At 41.4% G+C, this 19332-nt stretch overlaps 2 protein-coding genes across 5 annotated transcripts; both read right to left on the reverse strand.

Annotated features, from left to right (window-relative positions):
* Positions 1–4178: 4178 nt before the first annotated feature.
* Positions 4179–11826, reverse strand: LOC120573615 (low affinity immunoglobulin gamma Fc region receptor III-like). 4 transcript variants are annotated; one of them, XM_039823442.1, is made up of 10 exons: positions 11748–11826; positions 11389–11433; positions 11064–11297; positions 10735–10980; positions 10496–10618; positions 9080–9136; positions 7647–7721; positions 6489–6554; positions 6267–6324; positions 4179–5517 (listed from the first exon to the last, which is right to left on the reverse strand). In XM_039823442.1, exons 1-10 carry the CDS (start codon positions 11776–11778, stop codon positions 5448–5450), a joined length of 1005 nt encoding a protein of 334 aa, XP_039679376.1. In that variant the 5' UTR covers positions 11779–11826; the 3' UTR covers positions 4179–5447. The 4 variants fall into 4 exon arrangements, with proteins under 4 accessions (XP_039679376.1, XP_039679378.1, XP_039679375.1 ...); XM_039823444.1 differs by having other exon boundaries at positions 6263–6324; XM_039823441.1 differs by having other exon boundaries at positions 6267–6327.
* Positions 11827–16135: 4309 nt separating this feature from the next.
* On the reverse strand, positions 16136–19137 carry LOC120573618 (Fc receptor-like B). Its single transcript, XM_039823448.1, has 6 exons — positions 19047–19137; positions 18739–18783; positions 18410–18643; positions 18081–18326; positions 17582–17707; positions 16136–16517 (listed from the first exon to the last, which is right to left on the reverse strand). Exons 1-6 carry the CDS (start codon positions 19075–19077, stop codon positions 16426–16428), a joined length of 774 nt encoding a protein of 257 aa, XP_039679382.1. The 5' UTR covers positions 19078–19137; the 3' UTR covers positions 16136–16425.
* Between the last annotated feature and the right edge of the window lie 195 nt (positions 19138–19332).

A 19332-nucleotide genomic window follows, 5' to 3' on the forward strand; every position in this document is an offset into this window, starting at 1 on the left:
GGGTAATAAACTTGTCTTATAAATCAGAACACAGTGATGTGTAGAGGAATGTCTGTTCAGAGTTTGTATAAAAAGATGATGTTGCGGGTAGTTGTTAAGACCCAAAATAAATATCTCTCTTTGATGCCCTTTATTTTGATTGCATTTATTTGCAATTTGACTCGCTCTCAAAACCCATTTAGAACCAGGTGTGTGTGTGTAAAGGAGGAGGAGCTTTCTCACGCTTGTCCTCTTTACTGTTGTAATGTCATCTCTTTGACACGCACACTACAAAATGAGCTCCAGAAGATTTGCAACTCAAGAAGTTTTAGCACATATTTTTGATGGTAATAGTGATGTAGAGGAAGAGGTTTCAGAGTCAAAGGATCTTTCAGAGACCGAGGACAATGCTATTGACGACAATGTCTCGGGTGTTCCACAACACCAGAGCTGGTTGACCTGAAAGAGACAAACTAGCTGCAATCAGAGATGTAAGGGATATATGGGTAGAAATTTTACCTGTCTTGTACAATCCTGGTCCCCATGTCACTGTAGACGCAAGCATTTTTCAATTCAGGGGGCACTGTCTCTTGCCACTGCCAAGTATGGCATCAAAATATGGGCATCCTGTGATGCCAAATCTAGCTATGCATGGCATATGTAAGTGTAAAACAAGCACCTCGTGTGAAATGCAAGAGTTACATCTGCCCATCATGTGGAGAGTAATGGAAATGTGAAAAGAATATTTTGAGAAAATGGGACAAGTTCCATGAAAAAAAATGTTGTGATGAGGAAAAAATAATTACTAAATAATTGCTTAATATAGTTTTGGAATTAAAAATGTATTGCATTTCTCCTTTCTAAATGTTCATATGATGTAAAATAAACTCCTTATTGGTTTTACCTGATTCTTTGACTGTTTTGAGTGTATTTACACCGTATGGGTCATTTTGACCTGTAACATCATCAATGCAGGGCTGGACTGACCATCTGGCATACCGGGCATTTTCCCGGTGGGCCGACGCACTTTTGGGCCGAATCGCTGATATAAATAGGCCTTCTTTAATTTTTTAGCTGGGCCGGCCCATAAAAAACTCACAGCGGCCCATTGGTTAATTTTCTTTATTGGCACTGGCCTGACCCAATCAAATCCAGGAACCCCCTTCTGCTCTCCGGGCCGCACTATGGCCACGCCTCCCGGCTCTGAGACACGAGCTGTAGTGCTGGAAGTTTAGCATCCACGTTAAAATGGACAAACGATCACCAAAGTGCAAGGGAGGTGCAGAGAAATTACAGTAGAAAAAGATTAAGAATCTACAGGCGGATTCCTCAAAATGTGCCAAATTTCTGACATGTTTGGGGCTGTAGTAGCTGCTTCAACATCAGCATTAGCTTAAGTAGAGGAAGGAGGAGATGTGGCTGGCTAATAGGCTACAGAGAAGCAGAAACCGCATCATACAGGGAAGAAGCCGAGGAGGAGGAGAGTGACCATGACGTGTGTGTGTGTGTGTGTGTGCGCGCGGCGTGTACGTCACGTCATAACGACAACAAGTAGTTTGGCTGCGTTTGGCTGTAACATTAAAGTTAGTGGCTGTCAGGTAACCTAACTGTTTAAGCTTACATTGAAAATGCTAGCGGTTGGGCAGCTGAAAAGTCTGTGTGATCTATAAAATCAGTGTTGATACAAGCATGAGTGTTCCTTGAATAGCTTAATTAGCTTCTCTTGTATTTGTGCTCTTTTCTGGGGCATACTACTCTCAGCTTTGTTGTAGTTTTTTAGGAAGGGTTATAGTTATGGTTATAGTATTTAGCAGACACTTGTGTCCAAAGCGACAAAAAATGAATTTTACGATAGTTAAAATGAACAGTAAACAGTTTTTAAAGTTGCTAAGCCAATATTAAGCAAAATAGCAATAATAACAATAATGGCGATAAAATATCAATAATAAAAAATACCATAAATATACAAATCATAACTCTAAGAATGAACTAACTATTTAAGTGTAAGATCAACAGATAAGTCTTGGGACCCCTCTCGAAGGATCCAAAACAATCACATGAACGCTGAACACTATGCAACTCATATCATAGAACAGAATGCACGCATATTTCAAGAGGACTGTCTGCAGGGAATGTGTCTGACCAATCACGGTGGGTGTGGGCCGCCTGGGCCAAAAATGCCAGGGCCAATTTTTTTTTCCCAGTCCAGCCCTGCATCAATGTAATTTCTTTTCAACATAATACGAGGGTTAAGCATTTCGGAAGGTATTGACATCCCTCATTTGTCACAAACGGATTTAAAAGCACCTGGAGCTCTTAGATAGGAAGCCCTCATAGGAAGAAAAGCTGAGAGGAATCTGATCACTCTTAACTAATATAAACTTAGCACAAAAAGTAAGGAAATTTGTGTTTGATAAATTATTTCTCTGTGGTAACAATGCTTTTCGGCAAAACATCTTATACTGTTGGAAAGCCTACAAATGATACCCCATTTGTAAGGAACATGCATTTGTGGGATGAGTAGCAGCGCTGAGTATGTGGGTTGCGCATTTCTCAACAAACCTTTACACTTTCATGAGACACGTACTATTTCCACAGGAGTGGGATCATCATTATAAAGTTAACCACAAACTCAGTGTGTCTGCTTTAGATGGCTTCAGATAAAGGAGACACAACACTATAAAGTTAGCAGTTGACCACAGTGAGAGTATTTAAAAGCTGCAGCAGCTCTGTCCCTGTAAAAAGAGTTCTCGCGTATGAACAAAGAGATGGAAGAAGCTGGTTTCCAACACTGCAAATATTTCCACCAGTTCACACAAGCCCCATTTGTTACAACGCGGCTCCTAGGCTGTGACAAAAACAGGTAAAACACAAGGGTAGGCTGTCAGAAAATATGTATTATAACCAACCAAATTAAAAATCAACAAAAACAACAAAACTTAAACAATATAGCTAAACAAGGAATTCAAAAGAAACATCCCGCCACTCACACCACAGAAAGAGAGAGTGAATTGCTGACAGCAGGAGCCAGAAATGGCACCTTGACCCAGGTACAGCTCATTAATGGAAATCAGCACCTGTAAAGGCCCCGACACACAAAGCCGAGGGCTGTTTTGACTGCTCTCATGTGTATTGGATTGATCAGATGAAAAATGAAAGGAGCCTTTTGTGTGCCTCTCACAGCCGTTTGTTTGTTTTCCTCACTCTCGTTGTCAAGCTAAACAGCCAATCATATAAAATGGCCGACAAAGGCCACCGCTTGGCGTCGGTGAGAGACAAACCGCACAAACTAGGCCGACGGTCGGCTCGGTGTGTCCTGGCCTTAACACAACACACAAGAGACCCCAGCAAATGGAAAACAGGGACACTTAGAGGCTGGGTCATCACACCAGAAACAATTGACACCAACCAAGTCACCACAACACTGCCAAAAAAGGGGAAAAGAACAAAGAAAATGAACTGACGCAACCCAAAGGGGAATAGCCACTACAGTCTAGCAGGAAAAACGAGGCGGCAAAACTTACCTTCTCTTTGGACCACGACAAATCACCTTCCAAAGAGAAAACAAACACTCCCACCAACCTTAGCTGTAAAAAAAAACCTGGCCAAATGTACACACAGACTGATTGAGTGATTGGCACATACTCAAACGCACCAACCAAACAAAGAGATGGACGAGGCCCCTAATTTGTTATGACCCGGCTCTTGAGCCACAACAAATAGGTGACACACCATAATAATGTTTTACAAAAATATACTTTATTATGCAAATCAAACCAAATTAAATGATTATTAAGGTGTGGGATGTGGTTGTCAGTATAGCCATTGGTGTAAATGTGCATGAGTGATGGATGGGTGTGTGTTGAGAGCAAAGTGTAAACAAACCATTAAGATAAACTACAGCAACATAACTAAACTAAATATATATATATATACACACTCTGTGAAGTGCTGTGATAACTTCTGCTATGATTTTACACTATAAGTACATCTGAATTAAATTATGATTCACTGACACATCAGAATCTGATGATCTAGAATTACTTGTCATGACTCATGATCAGTAAAACCTTGAACACAACATCATCATCAACATGTGTGTGTGTGTGTCATCTTATTTATTGGAAACCCTGCCCACAATATGAACGGAAATGAGGAAATCAATACACCATTATTTTATTTATTCTATTTATCTTGAATTCCCATTGTTAACCACATACTTGTCATTCACACAGTGTAATATATCCAGTATTTAGATGAAGCCGTGACACCTCCAATGCTTCTGCTTTTCAGACAAAGACATTTTTTCACTTTGTTGTATTTAATAAGCAATGAAAATAAAAGATGTAGGCTATGTATCTTAAACCACTGTGCATGTTTGGTATGTGGCAGGTCTAGTCTTTAGAATAAGATCTGCTTTTTAACTTATCAAGGAGAATTGCTTGACGTTAAAATAAGAAATAAACAAAATTAATCATTTTTAATATCAAACAACAGCGTTTATAGAGGTTTATCAGAAATTACTGTACAACCTTTTAAAAAAAAATATTTTTTTCATATCTTGTATCTTACAATACGTGTGTACTATATAGAAAACACACAGCATGAACATGTGTTGCATAATGATAGAAAAGGTTTAACTTATTACGAACATGTGATGGAAGCATCAACAATGAAATGACCAGGAAATCCATATGCTCTTAATCGTGGCAGACACTGCTTACACCCCTAATTTATTCACGCAAGAACAGACTCTGTTAAAGCAAGATCTATCAGCCTGGTGGTCAAAATGACAAGGACCCTGAGAAAATGTGTTTTGTATCAGAGAACAAACACAATTTGACATGTAGAGCATGACCTCTCTACACTGTAATAGTAGTTATTTATTCCCCATCTTCTCAACAAACCTTTACACTTTCATGAGACACATACTATTTCCACAGCATTGTGATCATGATAAAGTGTTAACCACAAACTCAGTGTGTCTTCTTTAGATGGCTTCAGATAAAAGAGGCGCAACACCATTAAGTTAGCAGTTGACCACAGTGAGTGCATTTAAAAACTGCAGCAGTTCCTGTAATCAGAGGTGTGATTACTCTCTGTGAAAAAACAGAGATGGAACAAGTTGGTTTAGCTGTTGGACCACAGTTAACTGATACTTTCTATTAATGGACAGGTTCTTTATTTTGTCAGATGAAGGCTGCATGCAACATCCTTTTTAAATGCTTTGAACTTCAAAAGGTGTACTTACAACCATGTCAATCCATCTCAAAAAGATACGAATACATTAAATATGACAAATGTACTATCTAACTGAACAAGCTGCACCATTTTTTATACAGTATGTGCATGTGTCATTTCATTGTTTTCACTCATATGGTATTGCTAATATAGGTCTATTGTGTGAAATTGCTTTATGATTAATAATGCACAGGATGAAAAAACTAAGATTTCTATGGAATTGTACCTCATACAATTTCATCTGACAAAGAAAATTGATTAAACATGTCTTTTAAAGCTCCTCCTTCACTTAGCAACCTGCAAGACACATAAGATGTACAAAACAAATGTCAATAATATAAAATAAGGGGCAAGTATGTCAATGTCAAGCTTGTGAAAAACAAAATGCAATGCAGAATTGTTTAGTTTTAAACCGCCTTAACAATATTATAAAATAAATGTGTAACAAAACAATTAAAATAATCTTTCAGAGTTAAGTAACTGAGGAAATGGATTATCTCAAAACTGGTTGGTGAAACACATTCTACCATATATCTTACTTCAAACATTCTACATCTAGAAATACTAACTTTATGAGACACTTCCCACATTGGTGGGAAACATTTTCATATTAAATACTAGTCTTCTTTCGATAAGCATGAGAATCAAAGTAAAAGAAGAAATGCTGTTGGAAGTGGTGCTCAAGAGGATCAAACATGATATGGTTTGATGACAACAGTATATGAGTTTCTGACTTAAATAGCATTCACATCGACATTTGAGTCATAAATACGTCTCAGAAACTCTGGAAGCTCCCATTGATCCCACTTGATGCTTATATTTATTGTCAGCCAATAATTTCTATTTATTATAATTAAACTCAAATTTATATGAAGTTTTATATAGTCTGTTATGACATTTCATAATTTTAAAACCTGCATACAACCAACTGTTCATATAAACGTCTTAAGTTATGACTCAAGTTGTAAATATAGAAAGCTTTCCAATCTCTACCATCCAGACGTGAATATGGCATAAAAGCCAGTATTACCCTCAGTCTTACCTACTCGATTGAAGAGTAAACAGCATTCTCTGTAAATGATGGGTTGATACCTGCTGCATGCTCTGCTTTGAAAATAGATGCAATTATGTCAGTTTGTTGCCAAAATATTGATTCATCAAAACACAAATTTCACTTACTTTATTGTCAAATTGGTGGTGTCTCTGATGTTGGCTAATCCCAACATCACATACCATTGAAATTGCTTTTTAATAACAATGAGTCTCACCCAGGTGTTGAGTGTCACCCAGGCCCAAGGTGTAGTAAATAGGTCTAGATGCAAATTCATCCTCATCTGATGGAAATAGACAGGGGTAGTCAGCTGATAGGTAGATATATCAACATCAATGATGGTGTTTAAGGTTGAGTTGAAATTACAGTTGGTTCACTAGAATATTTTTCATTGTATTTATCGGGGGAAGTTTTACATTTTTGGGAATCTTTCTTGCCAAGAGACTCTTAGATCTGTCTGTGAAGTAAGGACCCTGAGCCAGAAGGTGATTAGTTTAGCATACGGTCTGTAATCAGGTGGAAAAGCTAGCCGAGCCTCTAAAGTTCAAAATACCCCTACAAAACCTTTAAAGCTCACAAAGGTTTTTGTTTTGCATAAACACAGGGGTTAAATTGGCCCAGAACTTTACTGTATGCTTCCAATCATTCAGGTTGATTCTGCTGGACATATGCTGGTTAAACTCTGAATTATTATTTATTTCTCATCAATAAGCTGATGAGTGGCACCAATCTGAGATTAATAAAGTAATGTTCTGACTTTGTTATTTGCGTTTGTGATATTACACACTTATGGTTGCGCAAAGGCTTTGATTGGTGGGCTTATGAAACACAATGACAACATTTTCAAACCTTAAATATCCCCAAGTTTAAGCAAAAAGTGAGATTGGTGTGCAAGGAAAATTAGTATTTCTCTTAAAGCTCAACATAAAAGGTGGAATAAAACAGAAACTTTTACTTCAAATTGAATGTATCTCTCAAGTCATTAGGTATGTAGGTAGCTAACCCTTTTGTTTAGTATAAAGCAAACCCATAACCTTTATACTACATACACTGAGGGGCCTTTCAACCTTGTTTTCTCTGTGGGTTTCTTCTGTGGTTTGAGTCTAGGAAGCTCAAATTATACCCAGCACCTACACATTTTCTGCTTGTAAAACTAAAGTCATTTTTTTCACTAAAACTGTTGTTTGGAGTAATGTGCATGGCTGTACATTTCTAAACCAAATGATACATTCTAAAGTTTGAGCTGTTTCACCCAATTAAATACACAATTTAGATGCTGTTTTAATAACATGATTATTGTGGTCTGTGTTGACATGAGGTTATAAAGTAAAGTAAAATTTAGACAAAAATAACAATGTCAAGTGAAGTACTGTACCTTTCTTCCTCCTGTTTTTTGTTACGGCAGCATACGTCACTTTGTTTGCATCAGCTGCACCGGTTTCTACAGATACTAAAAAATAAACAATATAAATAGGAAACTAATGTTGCCTATTAGATCATTTGTTTTTGTATACCGTAAATGACTCAACAATTACCAACAGGGATTACGCCAGACGGGGATATTTGACTTTAGGCTTTTTTCAAACTCATATTGTAGTTTAAAGCCCAGTACAGACCAAAGATTCACGACAAGATGAAACCATTTTAGAATGTCGCTGAGAAAAGTTGCAGCGTTCTTAACCGGCCCATCTCAGGTCGACTCAAACCAGATGATGGTGTGGCTGCAACTCGGCTGGTTGAGGGTCCAGAGACTGGTTTTAGAACGTAAGTAGTCTCGCTTTGGGCAATAGCATTCCTGGATGAGAGAAAAACGTGCTCCGGTTTGGCATTTCTTTAAACCAATCACAATCGTCATGGGCGGCGCTAAGCTCCACACGGAGCCGCTGCAAAATAGACTCGGGAAGGAACTTGTTTTGGTGGAACATGTACGTTCAAAAGTTGTTTGAGTCGTGCGAGAGAAAACTCAGATTGGACAGATAGTCTAGCTAGCTGTCTGGATTTACCCTGCAGAGATCTGAGGATCAGTTAACCATAGTCCTCAGAAATCCACCAGAATATAAAATTCCAACACAGAGAACAATCCCGGAATTGTAACGTCAAGGATATAAACTAGAACATAAGGGTTGGCACCTGTTTCAACAGCCAATAGCGAAGTCATCTTGTAAAGTCAGCTACAATAAAATGATCCATAATCCATTTTATTTCTGTTACAAACTATTTACAGAGGCTCAATGTGTGCCCGCAAGCACGTCCGATGGAGCAAGCTTGAGAGTGACTGAAGAGAGGGAGTTCCTAGGACAAAGCCGTCAATAAGAGAAATAAAACGTGTTTTTGCCGATTCATCACTGGAAATGTCACTGTAGCAAAGATCTCACTATCACTATCCTTATCCACATTCATATTTAGACACAACAAATTATATATTTGGCTACAAAAGGCCTACATAAAGTACAAAGTTGGAGATGGTACACCGTTTCGTCTTGTCGCAATGGTGTGAACCGGCAGGTTTCAGAATGCTGCAGACCGACGTGTTGCAAGTACTAGCAAGTTTCAACTCGTAGCGAATCTTTGGTCTGAACTCAGCATAAGAGTCATCGATATGATGACTTTATACTTGATATTTTTAGATAATTTCAATTGCTGCCTTGTGTAAAGCACTTTCTAGTTCTGGTTTTTAAAATGGCTCTATATATAAAGATCCTAATTAATAAATATAATATACAACTTATAATATATATAATATCTTTACATGCCTAGGTAGAATGCTGAAAATATACCAGTATACTGATAGATGGTTTTTCTTCTCACCTGTTTGGTCCTCAGGTAAGCGTGATTCAGGTGTCAGTGTGGACAGGTAGAGCAATACTGTAGTACAAGAAAGAAAAATAACAGCTTCAATACAAAACCAGGAACTAAAGATAACAGCGTTTTAGACAATATGAAAAAATGTCCCAGTGTAAACAGTTAGCATCATGTCCTGTTTCTGTGCTTTATTTTGTGACTACAAATTTTACATTGAATTAATCAATTTATAAAGGAGTTAAAATTAGGGTTGGGCATCGAGAACCGATTCCTAATCGGAATCGTTTCAAAAAATACGATTCCATCGGAATCGTTTCTTTATTGGAATCGTTTTGGAATCGTTTGGAGGATTTGGTTTCAAATCCGATCATCACTTCCCAATTTAACATGTGCAAGTTTGGGTTTCCGTAGCGGCCAGGCGTCTGTTGTGTTGCAGCCATGGAGCACAGTAAGCGGCGCTCTAGTGTGGCTTTATTTTACGTTGAAAAAGCTGTAAAACTGCAAACCACCATTGAATCAAAATAAAACTTTGCTCTTATTTGTGAAAATAGGCATGTGACCCGTTTCAACTCCACCCCTCAAAGAATCGGAATCGAGAACCGATAAGAACCGGAATCGAAAGGAAGAATCGGAATTGGAATCAGAATCGTTAAAATCCAAACAATGCCCATCCCTAGTTAAAATAGCCTTACGTTCACAAAATTGGAACAAATATTAGAAACCAATTTTCAAGTTTTCAAGTTCAATGTGAAGTCTTTCACCTAAAGTAGTGCTATGGAGCAGTATTTCTAAATTGTACGGCACGGTTACCAGCAAAAATCCTCATACTGCACATCTCTCTCTCCCTTCTGTGCCAAACTGTTACCAAAAATACCAAATAGTTGCAAGTCAGTAAATACCTTGCTTGCTTATTAAGAGAAACAAAACTATTTGGGGGCGCCCTAGTAGCTCACCTGTTGAGGCTGCACCCCATATACTAAGACTCAGTCCTAACTGCAGTGACCCCGGTTCCAGTCTGACCCCACGGCCCTTTGTTGCATGTAGCCTCCCCTCTCTGTCTCCCCTTTTTCTGTCTCCAAGCTGTCCTATCAATTAAAGGCCATAAAAGCCCACAAAATATTCTTAAAAAATAAATGCTGGTTGAGATCTACATTGCAGAGATACCATGAAAGGCACTTCTGTCTCACAGAATGTGATATGTTGCAGAAGCAAAACTGAGTTTGTCCAAAGGAGTAATCCATGGTTATGTTAGCATATAAAAGAGATCAATCTACGGACACTAGAATGGCACCAACACAAAATCAAAGGTTAAACACATCACAGTTCCACCTACAGTTTGACTGACAGATGACCTCTTGGAGTGCAGAGCAGCAATAGCTGTGAGCGCTTCTAGCAGCAAAACTGTTTGAAATGTATCCGTACCTCTGTGCAAATAACCTTTTCCAAGGTGAAGTCCCACCGCCAACAGCAGAAGCATCAATAGAACAGAGACAACTATCCATGGGGTAGAATTGGAGGAGTTGGGATTGGAGGAGATGGGAGTCTCTAGTGAAAAATGGCAGCGAATGATTAAACCTAACTTCAAATCTATAGGCCTACAGCAGTCATTTATTTCACATGTATGTATAAATGTTATTTTTTGAAACATTGCTGTGTCTCACCTCTGACAGCCAGCCAGCTCTGTGGTGATTCTCCAGCTCCAGAGATGCTGCACTTGTAGAGTCCCTCATCAGACTTGAAAACACTGCGGAGAGTCATCTCTCCTGTTGAGCTGCTACTGATGAGGCGGCCATTTTTATAGAAATCAGCTTGGAGGTTGAAAGAAGCAGTTTTGTTTCTGCAGCTCAGAGTCACAGCTTCTCCCTCCATCACAGGAAGAGCAGGACTCACCAGGATCACTGAACCAGCTGAACAATATGTGTTTGATATTTATATCATGTTAAAGTCTAGATGAATTTGACAAAATCTTGTTGTCTTAAATCAAACATACCAGTGACAATGATGTCGACGCTGTTGCTTCTCTCCCCCCCTTCAGCCTCACACCAGTACTCTCCACTGTCTTCTGGAAAAACATTTTTAATGTTACAGGACACCTGTTTGGATGCCGGCCTACTAGTAGTTCTACATGAGAGTACTTCCCCTTTGACCCCCTCACAATGCAAAGTTACAGGCTCATATTCAAAGAACTGCAGCCTGTTTGGGTCGACTCGAAGAAACACTGAATCTGACACAAAGGAAAAAAGTGTCAGTTCACCAAAATCACAAGAGAACATGTGTTCCTACTTCATACTAATAAACAACCGACTGGTACTTACAGACTGTCTGATCAAGTGCACACAGCAGGAACAACACATTGATCACTGGAGAGACAAAGAAAAAGAACCAAACATCACAGAGACATGTTTATAGCATCTATACGTTCATCGATTCCTACAGCTACTGCAGCTGCTCTTAAAGCTCAGCGTATTGTCTGTTAAATCTCATAAATGGAACAGAAAGGTCAAAGTCAAAAATAAACACTGCTCCAGCAGTTCACATAATTTGTTTAGCAGCCTTATTAACTTCAACCTGCTTCTTTATTATTTTTGTTTTACTAAAGAACCTTTCTCAACGGCCTACCTGGTTAGATAAAGGTTAAATAAAAATAAAAAAGGAAGTCATAGTCAGTACTCACACAGTCTGATGCGGAGAGCTGTGACCTCCATGTTGTCTCACTGCAAGTACTGAAAGCAGGTGAGAAGTGGCACTTCCTTGGTGGCTTATTTTATACTGTTGACGCAACACTAAGTCTGTGCATTAGATCAAAAACCTTGTCTCAGAGACAGAGCTGCTGTCGTGGTAGAAATAACCTCAGTGGGTGGAGCCAAAGAACAAAAAACTACATTCAGAGGCCCAGGAACTATATTTCATGATGGTTAAAACAGAAAAGTCAGAACAAAACTGGTCATATAATTATACTACTAATATGGTATTTTAGAATTTACAAATGACATTTTGTTGGCATGTGGCCATATTATATTGTAAATGGGATAATTTTGCACGTTCTGTGGTGGTAATGGTTCCAAAAGAGGCAAATAGCTACTGTCACGCAATCATGGAACGTATTTGTTAGATATTGTCTCTCAAAGGAAATATATGGGTAAGCATTGTCTTGTGAAAAAGAAAAACCTGTGCTTCTCTTGGCTCTGTGAACTCTTTCTGTTTAAATTTTCATTTTCAAGTTTAGTGAGTCAGATACATGATCATCTGTCTATAATGGAAGTTGCGTAACTGCTACTTGTTTAATTTTTGTTAACTAGTGCAGTGCCCGTTGAAAATGTGCATGTTTGGAACTGCCAATTACTTGGCCTGTGGTATTGCTGCTTGTAGAATTCATCAAAACCAAATTGTAGCCTACCCCAAAATTACTTACAGAAGGACCCCAAACCACTTCAAATGGAACTCCCCTGTATACCCTACTACTAACGTACTGATTTACCTGACACAGAACGCTGCAGATTCAGAATGTAATCGCAAAATATCACAATGACAATGTGAAGTAATCAGACATGGACTCATGGCAGTGCGCTACCCACCCGGCCAGTCATGAGAGCTAATCAGCACATATCTGCGTTAATCAACACCAGAACCGGACCATGTGTGTGTGTGTGTGTGTGTGTGTGTGCGCGCAGAGAGAGAGAGAGAGACCCGAGCACATATCTGCATTAATCACTACCAGAACCAGACCGTTTGTGTGTGTGCGCAAAGAGAGAGAGTGCGGAGAGAGAGAGAGAGAGAGACCGAGCACATATCTGTGTTCGTCAACCACCAGAACCGGACCGTTTGTGTGTGCGCAGAGAGAGAGAGAGAGAGACCCGAGGTGGTAGTACTAACTTACAGATTTACCTGACAGAGAACGTTGCAGATTCAGAATTTAATCACAAAATATCACAATGAAAATGTGGAGTAATCAGACATTAGTGTCATGGACTCATGGCAGTGCGCTACCCACCAGCGCTCCGCTAAACAGCACATATCTGCGTTCATCAACCACCAGAACCAGTGTGTGTGTGTCGACGGAGAGGGGGACGGCAGCTGGGCGGACCGACGCGACACCGTCGACGCCCTGGAACCGCTGGAAGAGGGCGTCTTCGACGGGCACGAGTCTGATGACTCGTCTCCCCCGAACGACGACTCTCTCACCGGGTTTCCTTCCTCCCCACTGGGAGGACTGGATCTGGAGATTGGGATCGATGCCTTTCCGCTACGGCTCTCACAGTCTCCAGAACGGCCAGGGGCACCGCCTCAACGGTCTTCCCCTCTGCCGCAGGTGGCTCCACCCTCCACCACCAAGGCTCTTTTTATGGACCCGCCGGAGATCATAAAAAGGGCGGCGGACCAGAGGGGCATAGCGCTTCCAGCGGAGCCTCCAGCCCCCTCTCTCGGCCTCCTGAGCGGTGACATCTACTCTCAGGAGCCGCCGTCCAAACGGGCCCCACTCTGGCCGCGCTTAACGGAGCTTCGGCCGTTCGTGGAGGAGGTTCTCTCTCAGCCAGGGAAACTGAGGGTGCCAGTCTCGCACTATGCCCCGTTCACACGGGTTCATGGCGACACAGAGGCAGGCTTTCCTTCGGTCCCCCCTCTGGAGCAGAGCCTGGCGTCGATCCTGCTTCCGAAGGCTACCTTCTTCGGCCACCGGAAGCCGACCCCCCCATCCCCCCAGGACCAGGTTTGCGCCCAAGTCACTGACCGGTCTCACCAGTGTGCGGCCCAGGGCTTAGCGGCGCAAAACAACATAGCCTTGCTAGCCTCCGCCGTCTCCGCCATGGCCACCAACCCGGAGGCGCTTCCTCCGGAGCTAGCTACGGAGATCGGCAAGGCTATGACCACCATCCTCACCCTCACCACGGCGACCACGGTGGCGTTGTTGATGATCCAGGCGTGGCAGACTGTGGCCCAGCGAAATATCTGGCTCCACATGTCATAGCTACCCACGGAGGTCAGGCGCAAGCTTCTGTACGGTCCCATAGCTCCCGATGGGATTTGGGATTCGAAGCCCCCTTTCGAGCCCCTGGCACGAGCCCCTCTCAGGTTGCTGGCTCTAAAAACGGCGCTCCTCCTTGCACTGACATCAGCCAAGCGAGTGAGCGACTTATGTGCGCTGTCAGTCTCGCCGTCCTGTCTCTCAATCAGAGGGGACGGGAGCGCAGCCACCCTACAGCCCAACCCTTCCTTCACACCAAAAATTTTAACAAATTCATTTCGGTCGAGGGTTTTTTCCCTCCAGGGTTTTTTCCCCCCGCCTCATAACAACGACGCGGAGGAGGCTTCCCACAGATTGTGCCCGGTGCGTGCGTTATCACAGTATGTCTTACGCACGGCGGATATAAGGCGGACTTATGCTGTTTGTTCACTACAGGGAACACTCCCAAGGAGCGGCCCTGTCAAAACAACGCCTGTCTCACTGGCTGTGCGAGGCTATCACTCAGGCCTATAACACGTAGGGGGCGGTGCCCCCCCCAGGGCATTCGGGCACATTCTACACGGGCTCTGTCTGCATTGACAGCCCTGTTCAGAGGCATGTCAGTGGCCCAAAATGTGCTGCGGCCTCTTGGGCATCTCCATGCCCTTTCATCCGCTTCTATTTGCGGGATGTGTCTGAGCCCTCCCTGACTCACTCGGCCCTCTCTTCTCACAATGACGAATGAGGCCCCGTCGTATGTATAATTGTATATATTTTGTACATATGTATATGTTTTTGTCACTATTATACAATCACAACATGTGCCGCTTTATGTTTTCTCCTGCCCCCTCCCCCCCCACTCTGGGTGTCTGGGAGAATTCGGGCGTCCCATAATTATCAATCATGTATTTCCCTCATCAATCATGCACGCCTGCATTCTCGGCTTGGGCTTTAAGCCAGCTAACAGGTCGTTGCCATAGCGGCCCATGAGAGATAAAGTGACAGTAAGGGAAAATAGTTAGTCTATGTTCCACTTCTGGGATCTGTCGCAGGTGGCATTGACTACATCAGCTTCGCCCTAACCCATAGCGTGGCTTAGAGGGCGAAGCCTATAAGAAATAGAACGATAGTTACGTTTTTGTAACTCCAGATTCTATGAGTATAGGCGTAGCCCTCTAAGATTCGGGCCACCTGCTCCTCTTGCATTAGCTGAAGAAAAAGCTGATGTTGGGAGCAGAGCAACGGGTCCGCCCTGTTTTTATACAGTAATTGCAGACGTAGTTGAAGCCCCTGCGGCACGCAAGGGCGGGAAAGAAAATCTTCACGACTGCGCATGCGCGAAGGGATAAACCCATAGCGTGTCTTAGAGGGCTACGGCTATACTCATAGAATCTGGAGTTACAATAACGTAACTATCGATTTACCTGACAGAGAACGTTGCAGATTCAGAATGTAATCAGACATTAGCGTCATGGACTCATGGCAGTGCGCTACCCACCCTGCCCGTTATGAGAGCTAAACAGCACATATCTGCGATCATCAACCACCATAACCTGTGTGTGTGTATGTGTGCGCACGTGCAGAGAGTGAGAGAGACCGTGCAGTACGTGAAAGATCCGAGTGAGTCACGACACAAACAGGTGCTCAGTCAGTATTTGCATGCAGTGTGAGAGGGGGAGTGGCCAGCGGCTAGATTGGCAAAAGCCAATGTATTTAAGCCAATATTTAACTATATCTTTTGAGTTTCTTATCCAAACAACATCAAACTTGGCACTGCAGTTACTCGTGCCCGTAGCAAGACACCTGTCAAGGTTGAAATCCATCGGACTAATGGTTCGAGAGATATGCGCTTAAAACCCCCACACACACACACAGACAGAAAGACGTTCTTGCAATTATAGACAGATAGATTGATAGACATACTGGAAAAACATATCAGTAGCATGATTTCCTCTATTCTTTTATTTCAATGTTTCACTTCCACACACACACACACTAACACACGATTCACAGGTCCTACTCTACCCCCTGCTGCAGTACATCATTCAAAGCATTACAGACAGACATTTTATTGCATATCCTTTATTAATAAAGTAATATATTTACACACAGTTAGACATATACATGTGGCTGATAGCTACTGGCCTTTTACTGTCATTAACATGCTCTTTTACAACTTTCCGTTTCCATCCAAATATTACATCACAATATGGTGATGATGCAAAAAAACATTTTTTCATGTTTTTTAAAGAACTTTTTTCCTTTTTTTAAATTGTATGAAACACAAACAGAAAGTGAGACTCCCACTCCCCCACAGAGCGTACTGATAGAGGTTCAGAGATGATGTGGTCAGTCTGCACAGGGTTTGTCAGAGTTATGGTCAGAGTGGATTATTAAATGTATACACGGCTCAAAATAAAACTGTCGCTTGCAGAGCGTCTTCAGTTGACTTCTGAGAATCCTCCGTTCTCGAGTCAGTCAGAGCACATCTGCTTCTGGACCCTTAAAAACATGAATTCATAACTCAATCAATTAAAAACAAGTCTTAAAGCAGCAGATGCAAGTACCATCATTCTATCAAACATTTTGTAATTAAAAATGTATTTTCCTCTTCTAAATTGTGTAATTGATGAGGCATAATGCATTGAAAGGAGTATGATGTGGGAATGACTGAGCCCCTGATAATGTTATTGCTGCAACTTTTTAGATATTTGTGAATTATTGTGATTAGGTGGTGTGGGAAATGTGAACAGTATTGTTTGTTAAATTGTATAACCTGGTGTTTTGTATTCCATTTGCATTGAATTCTGTTATCATTTAATGTTCTATCTACCTGCCCAGGGAATTAGGGTGGAAAATAGCAATTGTGCTAAAACCAGGTACAATGCATCTCCTCATTTTTATACAAGGTTATTGTTCAGTTGTGCACGGTCCTTGTCTAAACTTCTGAGGTGTGAATTAGTTAAAGGACAGCACTTTCTATCCCTTTACTTTCTTCCTTTCTCAGTTTTGCAAGTGAGAATTTCAGGGGTGGTACTGTATAGACTGGTGTATGTACCTAAGACACCAACAATTACACACATCCACCAGCAGGTGGTGCACTGGGCCCCTGGGCGTAGACATATAAGAGACCCCCACCCGTCTGCAGGGGAACAACACACCCAAACTCAAAGAGTTTGAATGAGTCTACTTTTTGTGAATTTGGGTCCCTTTGTGGTTGATTTGCATCTATTTTGCACCTCTTTTGTTGTCATTTTCTGGCTCTTTTGCATCTCTTCATAGTCGTTTTTGGGCCGTTTCTAGTCGTTGTGTTTGTATTTTTGGTCGTTTTTGTGTCTCTTTTCAGGCGTTTGTAGTTGTTTTTGTGTATGTTTTTAGTCATTTAGCATCTCTGTGCGATCGGTTTGTGTTTTTTAGCAACATTTTGTGAGTCAGGACCCCTGACCCCTGGGCCCTTGGGCCTGTGCCCCAACTTTCTTCTATCCTCATTCTTAGCAATAGTATACTCTAAAAACTACAACACTATTATAGTCACACCTGAGTGGCCATGACTTATTTTTGTTTACCTCCGAGTCTCCCACAGTGCAGTAGTCCCAGCAGCAGCAGCAGAGGAGCCATCATCACCAGGGGGAGAACGGTTCTTAACATGAGGAACCAATCATCAGAGGACGGACGAGTCTCTGGACGAACTGCTGCAGAGCCAACAGAAAGTATTTACTGTGATATCATGACACACAGCGGTGACTCAGTGTGTCTTTTATTTTAAGATGAGAATGAAATACATAGTTTTACTGCAGATTGGCTGCATGCACTTTATTCTGCTTCTGTGTCTATAGCAGCTATAATTCTGTATTCCAGTTGAAAAGTTTGGCTTACTCATTTTGCAAAAGACATGGTTGTTTTAGAGGTATTGAAGATAAAATCAGAGAGATAAATATCTGCTACAAAAGTATGTAGGCTTACAATTAACAAAATCATACCTCGACACCACACTCCATCAATCTGCTGAGCTTCAAATAATTAGGAATAAAAACTAAATAGTTTAATAACCCTTTAGTGTCTCACCTCTGACAGCCAGCCAGCTCTCTGGTGATTCACCAGCTCCAGAGATGTTGCACTTGTAAAGTCCTTTATCAGACTTGGAAACACTATGCAGGGTCATCTCTCCTGTTGAGCTACTACTGATGAGGCGGCCATCTTTATAGAAATCAGCTCGGAGGTTGAAAGAAGCAGTCTTGTTTCTGCAGCCCAGAATCACAGCTTCTCCCTCCATCACAGGAAGAGCAGGACTCACCATGATCACTGAATGTTCTGATCACAAGGTGTTTGATACTTATATCATGTTAAAGTCTAGATGAATTTGACAAAATCTTGTTGTCTTAAATCAAACATACCAGTGACAGTGATGTCGACGCTGTTGCTTCTCTCCCCCCCTTCAGCCTCACACCAGTACTCCCCACTATCTTCTAGATAAACACTTTTAATGTTACATGGCACCTGTTTGGTTCCCAGCCTACTATGAGTTCCACATGAGAATACTTCCCCTTTGACCCCCTCACAATGCAAAGTTACAGGCTCATATTCAAAGAACTGCAGCCTGTTTGGGTCGACTCGAAGAAAGACTGAATCTGACACAAAGGAAAAAAGGGTCAGTTCACCAAAATCACAAGAGAACATGTGTTCCTACTTCCTTCATACTAACAAGCAACCAACTGGTACTTACAGACTTTCTGATCAAGTGCACACAGCAGGAACAACACATTTATCACTGAGGAGACAAAGAAAAAGAGCCAAACATCACAGAGACATGTTTATAGCATCTATATGTTTATTGATTCCTACAGCTACTGCAGCTGCTCTTAAAGCTCAGCATATTGTCTGTTAAATCTCATAAATGGAACAGAAAGGTCAAAGTGAAAAATAAACATTTTGCACCAGCAGTCCACAGCATTTGTTGTTACAGCATTATTGACTTCAACCTGCTTCTTTAATATTTTTAGTTTTTCTAAAAAGAAGACAGTCAGTACTCACACAGTCTGATGCGGAAAGCTGTGACCTCCATGTTGTCTCACTGCAATTATTGAAAGTGGGTGAGAAGTGGTCTCTTCATATGTGGCTTATTTCATACTGTTAATGCAACACTAATTCTGTGCATTAGGTCAAAAACCTTGTCTCAGAGACAGAGCTGCTGTTGTGATAGAAATAACCTCAGTGGGTGGAGCCAAAGAACAAAAAACTACATTCAGAGGCCCAGGAACTATATTTCATGATGGCTAAAACAGAAAAGTAAGAACAAAACTGGTCCTATAATTATGCT

The sequence above is a fragment of the Perca fluviatilis genome, chromosome 14 (genome assembly GCF_010015445.1).
Source record: "Perca fluviatilis chromosome 14, GENO_Pfluv_1.0, whole genome shotgun sequence".
Classification (NCBI taxonomy): domain Eukaryota; kingdom Metazoa; phylum Chordata; class Actinopteri; order Perciformes; family Percidae; genus Perca; species Perca fluviatilis.